At 40.7% G+C, this 12,602-nt stretch overlaps 1 protein-coding gene across 1 annotated transcript in view; it reads left to right on the top strand.

Moving 5' to 3' along the window:
* The window catches only part of LOC308321870 (beta-galactosidase-1-like protein 2), a 33,044-nt gene that overhangs the window by 13,287 nt on the left and 7,155 nt on the right, over positions 1–12,602 (top strand). Inside the window, exons 8-12 of the mRNA XM_080772962.1 lie at positions 10–74; positions 345–429; positions 4,762–4,905; positions 6,923–7,003; positions 10,943–11,067. Of these exons, the coding sequence (XP_080629088.1) occupies positions 10–74; positions 345–429; positions 4,762–4,905; positions 6,923–7,003; positions 10,943–11,067 (500 nt within the window). The remainder of the gene's footprint in view (positions 1–9; positions 75–344; positions 430–4,761; positions 4,906–6,922; positions 7,004–10,942; positions 11,068–12,602) is intronic.

Genomic DNA, 12,602 nt, shown 5'->3' with positions numbered 1-12,602 from the left:
TGTCTCAAGTTCTGGAAACCATCAACTTTCAAAAATTGAACCCAGAAGGCATCAAGTATCTGGATGCAATACAAGTGAGTGAATGTGCAGTTTCTGAGAAACTTGTAACAGAGAAACTCTGTACCGTAAAATAATAATGGATACAAGAGCTTGTGTAGAATATTTATCTTAACATTCTCAACACTACTGCATTTATGTATAGATTTATCTGTGTAATCTATTGTTCTCACAGAAGACATTTACTTTTGGAAAGCAACTACAATGTCAGACATTAACATCTCAGTGGCTACATTGAAGCGATTGTTTACCACAGAGCACCAAATCAATAATGTCCCCTCCCTTAGCCTCAGAAGCCTAAGATGGTGATGGAGTACTGGTCTGGCTGGTTCGACCTCTGGGGGGACCTTCATCATGTTTTCAATGCTGAGGGTAAGATGCACCACCTCCATTCTAAGAGTTAAAACTTACTTCGTTTGGAAAGCAAGGCATGATTTCTGGTGAGAATTTGTTTCGACCAGCTTGTTGATTAGAAAAGGTTGCCGATGAGAGGCAAGTTGTTTCTAACAAGAGTAAATGCAGACTTTCATTTGTTCCCGAGGGTAAAGCTGTCTGGAATGGTAACATGAGACCTGAGGGTAAGACACGGTGTGCTTTCTATGCTGAGGCTAAGTTGGACATAAAACTCCTTGGGCTTTGTCACATTATTAATATCTCTTATGTATGATAGTACAATTTATTTCTGGTGCCGACAGGGTTGCCGGGACATTTCTATCTGCCAGCAGCATAAGACTGAGGCTTAAGTACATTTTGGAATTTTGGAAAATACACCTGGCTGAATATCTTAATTGAAGTATTGAAGCTGCAAGCAGCGATGGCCAGGTCTTTTCACTTTTGTCCACAACGGGACGCGAGGTAGCCATCCATCCTGCTGTTACCACGGAGCAACATGATTCCAAACATAGGAGTAGTTTGTAAAAGTACTGTATAGTGACTTTTTTGATGATGTAATTATTTTTGAGTGGTGCCTCCGTGCCATTACGCAGCTATGTGTCCCTATACGTGTCCCTGTGTCCGAGCACGGAAATCTGCAACTCTGAAACTCTGTCATTTCTCGACCTCGTTTAAGTACGACCCATGTAAATGGCATACAGTATATTCACTAAAACACCACAATAAATTCTAAATGGCTGACTCCCTGATGGTTGTAGGTCAAGTCTCAATGCACAGTCTGGATATGATCAGTATTTCCCCTAGGACGGGGTTGTAGCACTGGTGGTGAATAATTATGTTGTGTGTGTAGTTTTCCTTTGTCTGTCTTTGGATCACAGTGTCCATATGAACTTCTAGGCAAAACACTGCGTGGGCAATAAAGTCTTTGTATGCAAGGTCATTAATACCATGGATCTTACAAAGTTAATTTCTCAGATGTTTCCTTGCATTCCAATCAAATTACATTAAAGGGATTGTGACATTAAAAAAAAAGTTTTGTAATTGTTCTTATTTTTTTTAGGTTTTCTAATCTCAATTGCACCCAAAAAACATGAACTTTTAACATTCAGTAGATTTTCTGTGATCTGGGGTTTTCTGGCTCAAACAGGCCTCTGATTTGCCGGCAGTTTGTGATGTAAGATCCTGCAAATCCCATATATGTCAATGGGAGAATGCCAGCAGATGTCACTGTTTTCACTGTTTTCACTGTTTTGCCTGTTTTCATTGTAGCTCAAAAGGCTTCCAAACCCCAAAGGAAACTTCAGACCACAGAAAATCCACTGAATGTTCAAAGTTCAGGTTTTTTGGGTGTAATTGAGGTCATAAAACCTAAAAGAAAAAAGAAAAAGAAAAAGAAATGAAAATTAATGTCATAAAACCTTTAATGTAACATGTTCATCTTAATGTATGCTATTACGCAATAATAGCTTGTAGATCTGTTCTTTAGGGAGGCAATGCGGTATATGCAGTGCTAATTTGCATTTGCATTTTTCATACCCCAAATAATAGTTTGGTTTTCTTCAATGTTGACATCTACCTGGTGCTTTGTTGTCTTGTTGAGACTGGCAGCTTTTATAACCCAAGGCTGATCAGGCCACTGTTAAGTGCTGCACTCACACATTCGAAACATGTGTTTGGTCCATGTTCTGTGTTCTGTCTGTTTGATGGCCGACCTCAATGCATGTTTTGACCAAACAATTGTGTTTGATGGGGAGGATGGTGTCAGAACACAGCCATCAATCACAAATGTTTGGTCAAACCATGTGACCCATTGGAAATGCATTGAGGCGGCCATCAAACACAGACAGAACACAGAACATGGACCAAACACGTGTTTCGAATGCGTGTGAGTGCAGCACTTCGCTAATCATACCACAGACGTCATCACTTAAAGTTGATTGCTAATGCGAACAGGCACATAATGGCCTGGGTGCTGTCCATGGTGCTGAAGTATCTCCCCCCCTTTTAATGTACATTTTTAGCAACAATAATTACATTTCTCAGAAATAGATTAATATTTTGGGACATCTGTGATTTCTTGCTTTATGCCTGCGTCATGGCATGGTGGTACACACTCAACTTTGTGCTTTTCATGTCTGTGTTTAATTCGTACTCTATTGCTGCTTTGTGCAGCAATAGGTAGAAAATAACTTACAGAGTACAGTTCACAACATTCCAGTGAAGTCATGTATTGTTGCTGTCGGATAGAAATCTTGTATCTCCATATTTGTTGTTATATCTGTCCTCTATAAATAAATGCCCCATTTTATTGTACTTTGCCAAATGTCAGTGTCACGCAAAAGTATCTAAAATAGCCAATCTACAAGCTTTAAGTACATCTGCTATTTTTGAAAGATTTTGAACATTTCTGAAAATGCTGTCCTATAATAACGCCCAAAACAGGGACGCAAAGGTTGAACATGCTTATGTCTGGTTTCATAAACATTAACCAATGAAAGTATTAACATTGTGACTAAATAATAGCCACGATGGCTCCGTGGAAAGTAACGGTTTTGGACATACGAGGCTTCCACCCGACAAAGACGAGATGCCGCTGTGCCACTCGTTATCTGATGGGTGCGACTATTTGCCACTGCCAAGTGCAGGATATTTCGGGCCTAGCATTGTTATATTATATAAATCACTGAACATTTCTATTTCTATTGAAAATGAATTCCTGTCATGCAGTGTACTATTATTATTGTGAGGATTCTTAAGAAATTCAAACACATCCAGCAGAGCCTCAGGCTGCTCTTGTCACTCCCAGAAGTCTTACTTCGCTCTGTATTTTCTCCTCCTCGAGAATGTGTGTGCGTGTGTGTGCGTGCGTGTGTGTGCGTGCGTGCGCACACGTGTATGTGGTGGTGATGGGTTGGGATGGGCTGTGACATACTGACAAGAGAGATCACACCTCAAGATGTGCTGCAGGAAGCTAGGAAATGAACTCCGGAATGTACAGGCAATTTCCTGTTTACCTAAGTACTGTACTTAAGTACAGTTTTTAGGTATTTGTATACTTTACTTGAGTAATTCCGACTTCCAATACTTTAACTTCTACTCTACTACATCTCGGATCCAAATATTGTACGTTTACTCCACTACATTTATTTGAAAACTTTAGTTACTTTGTAGATTTGGATTATTACAAAATATGCATTACCCACTTCTATACAGGTACAGACGTACCGTACGTACACACACACACACACACACACACACACACACACACACACACACACACACACACACACACACACACACACACACACACACACACACACACACACATTTTCAAATTCGACACACGCGTTCCACACCCCTACAGGGAGTACAGTGACTGTTGTCTAGTGGGTCGGACCCACGGTTGTCCAGAACTCTTTCTCTGAAAACTTTAGTTAGGATTTAAAAGGTCTAAATGGGATGGTTAGTGGCATGCAGAATAATTTAAACCAGTTGATTCACCCACTCCGAATTGTTATTCACTATACCTCATGCCCTTGATTCTGATCATTAATGTCAGCCAAATTTGAATACTTAATGATGTCGTGCACCGCATGGAATACACTTCCGGAGGAAGTGGTCCAGGCTCCTTCAGTCAATACTTTTAAGAATAGACTTGACAAATTTTGGTCATCAAAAGGTTTTTTGTATAACTATAGGGCTGGCTTGTAAGGTCATAGACTGGTAAATACAGGACTTGAAAGTGTATTATGTATAAGTAAAAAAAACCAAAGAGGGCGGGTCCACATGAACTTGGGTTGTTTTATTTAAAGTGTAAAAAAAAAAAAAAAGGAATACGAATGTATTTATGTATGTACGTACTTATGTATGTACGTATTTTAAATATGTATTTATGTCTGTTGTGAGTCTGGCGTAGAGGATTTCATCCTGTGCTGGAAATCTTTTCAATAAATTTCAATAAATGTATCCCTGGCTACTTTCTGGTGGGCGGCCATTTTTATGGAAGTAAGGTTTACCCTGTAATGAATTACCATGACCTGTAATATCATGCGAAGGAGAGGTCAGGCCACATTCCAAGTGAAGAAAAATCGAGGGTAATTGGCTCCAAGGTTTCCAGCTTGTTTTGGCTCATAGCAAATGTTTGTTTTATTATTATTATTATTATTCACAGGTCTAAAAGGTTGTGCCTGTCGGTTCATATTTCATGCTGTGCTCAGAACTGTTGTCTGATATCTCAGCAGTATAACTACTATATCACATTGGTGGGTTATACCTTTATGTTATATCCTTCTCTCTCTCTTTTTTTGACAGACATGGTTGCCGTGGTAACACAGATTCTGAGAAAGGACATGTCAATTAACCTGTACATGTTCCACGGAGGGACAAATTTTGGCTTCATGAATGGAGCATTTGCCGTTGGAACTCCAGCTCCCAAAGCAATGATCACCAGCTATGGTATGTATGCTCATTAAATCTGACCGTGGCGTGGACACACAGAGAATGGTGTTGGCCACTAATGCATTATGGTACCACTGACTGACAAGTATATAGGTTAGGATATCACAAAGGGCCACTTATGCTAAATTAATTCAAAATCATTATTATGCAATGCCCTGATGGTTTTGTATAGGCACATGTCATGTTACTAATACTAAACATTGAGTGGCCCCTGTTGACATCGGAAAGTATTTTCTAAAAGAGTTGTTAAAAATGAATGATTCATTAAGACTGTGGAGCATGTACTGTGCAGCATGAGGCCTACACAGCAGGGATCTGAAATGAAGCATAAAATGCCTAGAATAGGGCATCAGAAAAGAGACTGGGAAAAAAAACAAAAAAAAACATAGCCAATCTATAAGACTACATGTAATGCATATATCTACTGTATGTCCAAATGATTAACTTTTCAGAAAACAAGTGTTTTTAGAACAACGCAACACTGCCTCGTCAAAGTTGGTATAGTGACATTGTCAGATACTCAAGTGGAGTCTTTTTTCCTGTCTGACTTCGTCATTCTAATTAATGGGGGTCCAACCTAACTCCACAAGTTGGAGTTGTTAGACTGACAGTTTGAGGATCCATTGGAGTTAGGGGGTTTAGTAGTCAGAACAGCTTTTTTAAATACTTTTGAGTTTCATTGGTTCAATATTTGTAAAATCCACACACAGACCTAAAGTGTGTTCAATTAGCAATTTATTAAATAAAAACAAAAGCAACTAAAATGGTTTCTGCCCGACAGCGACGATATGTATTTTTGAAGGTTTTGGAAAAATATATCTCCTAAAACAAGACAAAAATTGTTACAACACAATGCACTGTGAGCTTGTAGACCTGATAAATGCTAATTGTGAAAAGTCTCTAATTCTATAATGGCATGCACACAGTATGGACTCCAGGGTGAAAGTGTCCCCAAAGTGCATGGCTGCCTCCACTGAATGGTTGAATGCAACTCACAGTAAACATATGGAAAACAACTTTTACATTATTTTCTTGTTGTTGATTTCTTTTAGAGTTAAAATATGTACTATAATTGTAAAGTATATGTTTAAACTATAAAGGGAATATTATTGTGGCCAGTAGATGGTGCTATTGCTCCTTTATGTCACCTGACCTTAGGCTGCTGTCGAATTTGAATACTGAGTGCAAGATAATGAATTCATTACCTAATAAAATGCATGGAAATGTAAATGAAAGCTGGTACAATGGGTTTTATATCCCTCCTCAAGGGTGCTTAACATTGTAATGACCTCATTCCACCAAAGAGAAGGAGGGGGACCATCCCAAGTGATCGTCGTCAGCGGGTTACAACGAAACCTCTGTCCTTCAACTGTCTTCATCATGGCTGTGTTTACTTCTCCAAAGACTTGTCTGTGACAATTTTTATTTTTTAGATGATCTGTTTACACGCCATTGTAATGTTCTCATTTTGATCTAGACCCAATTACGGCATATACTGAATGCCAAGTCTCCAGGTTTTCTTCAGAATATGTATGACACTAATTTACTACACTATGACACATAATGTAACCACTTGTACTAGTGGTTCTCAAACACACTGGGGGTCCATTTGTACACTGGACCCCCAGTGTACAAAATCTACACTCTCCCATTTGTACACTCTCACAGTCCCAGACCTGTTATGGTCATTCAGGGCTATCTCTTTGCATTTCGGGTAATATTATTGTCCGCTCATTTTGTATGTCTGGCAAAAATTGAATTTTGACAAAAATGTCTACCACAAGCCAACATGGCGATGACCCGTTCGTTCTCCATAGTACATAATGATCTTACTGTCTTCTTGCTGACCCCCCGCTGATGCTGTCTCAAGATGCTCGACTGGGGTTGTGCAGTGAAAACATCTGCCACAGAAAGGAGACGCCCCACTGGCCACCACCACCCGCCTCTCTCTCTCTCTCTCTCTCTCTCTCTCTCTCTCCCGTGCCTGCTGTTCTGATGGCGCATTATCTTTCAGATTACGATGCTCCATTATCCGAGGCTGGGGATTACACCACCAAGTATCATCTTCTGAGGAATTTATTCAGCCGCTTCTGCGGTGAGTGCTGTCACTGTGAGGAGCCCCCATGCTCCTCTCTCTCTCTCCACCCCCTTCTACCTGCACAGTCAGATCGTTGGTGTTCATTTAACCCTAGAAGAGTGTAAAGAAGGACCCATTGTGTTGGGTGTTTATTATTTATTTAGTAATTTCTTTATTTCTTTACAGCATACTGTTTTCAAACTTGTTACTTTAGTATTCAATCAATCAATATTCAATATTCAAACAGATTCACCTTTATCCTCTCATAGTTAAAATAGCACAGAGGAGTTTACTGTGTCTTTCTGTAGGCCTAACCATAGATGTGTGCAACTACCACACAACCTCTCTCTCTCTCTCTCTCTCTCTCTCTCTCTCTCTCGCTCACTCTGTCTCTTCCTCTCTGTCTTTGTCTCTCACTTTCTATCCTCCCCTCTTCTTTTCTGGAAGCTAAGAGGAAAATGCAAAGAAATGGCAGATGTTGAACAGTAGTGGGAAAGGTCAGACTAGGCAGTTGTAAAAGCAGTCCATTTTAAAATGTTTTAGTTGAGGGTCTCTACACAGCCAATTTCACTTCCAAACATGTTTGGGGTCATTATTTTGAACGTCTACTCAGGCTTTTGTGAGCGCCCCAGACAGTTTTTAAGTTGCATAATCTTCAATGAGTCTGTTGTTGAAGGGTAGTTCAGTCCTGTTCCTGGAATGTATGTCATTAGAAAATGTGTTTTCTTTATAATACGCCTCTCTCTTCCTCTCTTTCTGCCTTTGTGTCCTTCTTCCTATCCTGCTTGGGCTCCTTAAGTACCTATTTTGGCCAAGATGGCTGGCCACATTTTGGGGAACATTTTAGTCTCCACCTGGAGGATAGAAGTGTGTGTGATGTTGTGCGTGCAAAATTTCACAGAAATCACACGATGTGTTTTTCGCAGCATTTTGTTTGAAACGGAGCACTCCTGCAAAGCCAATCTTAGGCAATCAGGACGGAGTCTGACAAATCTGAAAGAACTGTTTCGTTGAATGGCTCTAGAGAGACTGTACTACCAATTTGCATGATATTTGGACAAAACATGTAGGTGTACTGTCAAAAAAAGTGTTTTGCACAAAGCGGCCTCCTGGTGGCGCTATAACAGGCCAATGTGAAAGCTTTGGGGCAGAGGTTCAGCTCTGGCATTCAGGGAATGTGTGTGTGCAGACTGCAGAGTATGGCTGTGATCAAGCCAACGGTGCCAGAGATTAGCTGCTCACAGACGGACACACCGACGGAGTGCAAAACATACTCTCTCCCCATGCCTTCGGCCTGGTGGAGACATTAACCCGTTTACTGGCGACGCATGTCTATGTGGGGACAAAAGAGGTGGTCCCAATGTAAAGTTTTTGGACCAAGAGTATGGTTAACGTTTGGGTTAGATCAGTTAGTAGAGTAAAAATGGAATGAATATGGAATATGGAATGAATAAGGGGATATGGAATGAATATACGTCATGGCAATGTTTTACTCAACTTCTCACTAATCATCTTGTTGGGTGTGTAGACTGTTCCCCAGTGCTTTGCGGCCAGGGGTGGAAGCCTAGTGTTTTGTAGGGAGGGACAGCAGAGTAACAATTTGCCCACCATTACAGCAAAAGAAGGTCATTTTGAAGACTGGCTTCGAGTGATTAATTTGTCTGCTGAACAAAACAACGACCCGAATAAGAGACATAAAACTAAGAAAGAAATAGTTGGGGCAAGCACTGCTTTCAGCTCGGCAGCCGTACACACATGATGACCTAATTCTCTAATCAGATCAGTTTGATTTCTTACCATTGTTTTGGCTCTTGAGTTCATGTGCATAGTGTGAGTCACTCCCTTCCCTGTAGGCATTACGATATAGAGCAGTGTATTTGCATAATTCAACAGGAATTTAGACCCAGAATGTTTTTGTTCAAAGATGACACATGACTCCTAAAATAGCAAATAGGAAATGTTACAGTTTAGGATTTGGGACTTTAGGAGTATTTCTTGCATTTCTACAATGACACTGTCTCGTGGACTTCAGAATTCACCATCAATAGTATGATTGTAAGCCCTCTGATGTTCATGATTTATTTCATGCTTTTCATTCAGTAATAATAATACTAGCACATCATTTACATAGCCAAGCTAATAGAAACGGCAGGTTTTCTATTATTCTAAAGTTAGCATGCTATAATGGCCATTGTTCTTGTGTTAATGAAAATCCCCCCAAAATGTTTTAATCTTGATACAAAAGCATTTTTTTAGCATTAAATTACAAACCTGTATTTCACAATTATTATCACAATGACATTAACCTGAAGTGAAAAAAGAAAAACATCACAGACATGTGATGAGGTATGTCTGTGAGGTGACCCGGTGGTCACGTCATCACCTAAAACTGGGTATGAATAGGCCTCATAAGGCTTTTTAGTGGCCAAAGTGTTTTGATTGATTGATGAATTTATTAACAGATTGGAGAATTACAGTGCATTTCAAGCACAACTCAATACAAAACTGTTAACTGGGGACGACGCCATAAAGCATTACACTTGTTTACAATAGGGCCCACCATGTTCAATTCATCATAACAAGAAATATACTCATGGAGGAGGTAAAAAAGGGGGAAAAAACATATACAGTTAGGGGGGAAAGGGGTGGGTGGGTGATTCAGGTTTTACGGGGACCGGTTTCAAATTGCAGCTGTCCGTAGGTGCCCTTTGAGAGCGTCTTTTAAGGAGTCAAGGGATTCGCTTGTCTTAATTGACTATTGGTAGGGCGTTCCACATTTTGGTGGCATAGGAGCGAAAAGAATTTAGTGGTAAGGAGAATCCAGTCAACCCATTCTGCAGGCAGCTGTCAGTGTCTCTGAATGCTTGAACACTGTTGAAACGGGCCCAGAAGGCACTGGCAGAGCACTGTTAATAAACACAATTTTGTGGTTTTGAGAGATGTGTTTATGATTGCTTTTGACTGGTTTGCGGGCGCGCCCAGTCACTGGTGGTGTCAAGGTCGACATGTGAATATGAAGTGCTTTTGTATGTGCTTGCTGAGAAAATGAAGCATTTTTGTTTCTCTGTATCAACCCATCATCTGTACAACCGGAGGGCGGGCATGACCGTAATGTTGTTTAGTCAAAGAGCTGTCTCTCTCTTTCTACTTTTCCTCACCCTTTTGTCTTTAACATTCTCTCCACACGTTTCAATGTGTACATGCATGTCGATGTTTATTGTTGTGGATGGAAGTACTTAGCATGCCATTTATCTTCGTTAATTTGTGTTTGATCATGAATGTTTGTGACACAGGGAGCTGCTGACATTTGGATGGGTTGACCAGACAGACAGACAGACAGACAGACCATTAATGTGTCTGTCTATCAAATTATCCCACTAGATCTATATTATTATAATACCTCGGCAGCAGACTGCTTCTGTCTCTCTTTACATTGCCATGGAAGCAGAATCTTGTTGGCTAATAGAATAATTTTAAAATCAATATGTTGTGTGAACTTGTGTCAAATTATTGATTTTGCTCACAAGTAGCCATATAATAAGCAGAACATTGTACAGTGAGGCATCATTATTGGAAATAAAACAACCTTAACCCATTCTGGGCGAGAACCCCTTTTGGTGTTAGCATTATGTTATGCTTTAGCTATTGAAAAATAGCAGATCTACAAGCTCATAGCGAGTGGCGCGCTACGAGCTTGTAGGCGTGCTATTTTTGAAGAATCGTGAAAAGTGACATGAAAGTGTTTGAGAACGACTGACATAGAAAAACATAGCTTTTTCAAGAAAACAGTCAGGATTTAGAAGACATTTGCAGAATCGTTCCCAGGTCAAAATGGGTTAAGGCAAAGCAGGACCTCTGTTTCATGTCAGGATTTTACAATATTGACCGACTGTACATTAAATTAACTCTTGCGTAACTACTGGATAATATCATCTTATTCCCTCCTTGTGTTTCTAGTTGAGCCTCTCCCGGAGCTTCCTTCTGTCCAGGAAAGGAGAGCCTACCAGCCTGTTGTCGTTCTGCAACACCTGTCACTGTGGGACAGCCTGCACTTCACTGACAAGGTCAGCGACAGCCAGACAGTAACAACAGTAGTCTACTGAAAATATTCACATTTTCTTGCTTTTACATCACACTATGGGAGGGTGGCTGTGCAACATAGCTGTCGTGTGAATATGGTCAATTGATGGTATATGCAGTATTGTGCACATCCTAAATATAACTTTACCTCAGTTGATGGATCTTCATTTAGTAATGCTTTACCCTCCATCAGCAGCAACAATTGGGTGGGGGTACCCTTGAGCACCACATTTCTATGGTGGGCATTTTGTTTTGACTTTATTCTTGTACCATGGGAAGATAAAAGGCATGATGGAAAAAAATGGGGGGGAAATGGCAATGCACTTTGTTTCCTTTGGTACTGGTTCTAAATCAGTTTTACTGAGCAGCTGCCAGGTGTGAACAGAAATGTCTGTTCTGTGGGAATCAGGTGGAGTACATTGATGAAAAATATTATGCTTGTTTAGTTAAAAATAAAAATCACATGTGCGTGTGTGTTTGTGTGTGTGTTAGGTTTCGCACAGGTGGTGAAAAACCTGCTCACACATACCCAGGCTGCCAGCCAGGCAGGAACACACACACACACACACACACACACACACACACACACACACAGTCACTTAAGGAAGTGGTTTGCACCACTTAAAAATAAAAAGATGCATGCATGTATGCATGCATGCATCCATGTGTGATTGATATCCTGTCCACTGGCCTAGCTCAGATATGCACGTTTACGTTCAAGACAGATGTACTGTAGCATGTAACATGTAAGTAGCTTGCAACATAAAGTATTCACTCACCATTGCAATAATTTGCTTCCCTTCACAACACAATTACTTACCCCCCGACCAGGTATTGATTGTTCAGTGGCTACAGAGCGAATGTGAGCATAGCTTAGTTTTCTATTCTGTACAGTATGTGTGTACAGAATGGCAGAATGGGTGTTTCATAGCAGGAATTGTTTATTGTTCTGAAGAGTGTATAATGTACATCTCTAGGGCATTCAGACAGAATCTTTGCCCTATATAGAAATAAACTCAAGATGCTCTCCAAGATCACTTTGTTTGAATATCCACTCCAGCCAGATGTATACTTTGTTGTGCATAGAGGTACCCTACTGGCAGTGGCAGGTGAGCCAGTAGGGTACAGTTGTTGTGCATAGAGGTACCCTACTGGCAGTGGCAGGTGAGCCAGTAGGGTACAGTTGTTGTGCATAGAGGTACCCTACTGGCAGTGGCAGGTGAGCCAGTAGGGTACAGTTGTTGTGCATAGAGGTACCCTACTGGCAGTGGCAGGTGAGTCTGTAGGGTACAGTTGTTGTGCATAGAGGTACCCTACTGGCAGTGGCAGGTGAGCCCGTAGGGTACAGTTGTTGTGCATAGAGGTACCCTACTGGCAGTGGCAGGTGAGCCAGTATAGGGTACAGCAGTGGCAAACATTGGGAGGTCTACTCGGGAACGATGCAAGTTGGAAACTTGAACCTAGAAGTGTATACACCCGGTTATCTGTACGTGTTGTCAGAGTACCCGTTCTCACTGTCACTTTTTGTTTGTTTTTC

The sequence above is a fragment of the Protomyctophum bolini genome, assembly GCF_963924005.1.
Source record: "Protomyctophum bolini genome assembly, chromosome: 9".
Classification (NCBI taxonomy): Eukaryota; Metazoa; Chordata; class Actinopteri; order Myctophiformes; family Myctophidae; genus Protomyctophum; species Protomyctophum bolini.
Note: the sequence above shows the minus strand (reverse complement) of the source record. Positions and strands in the feature narration are given on the sequence as shown.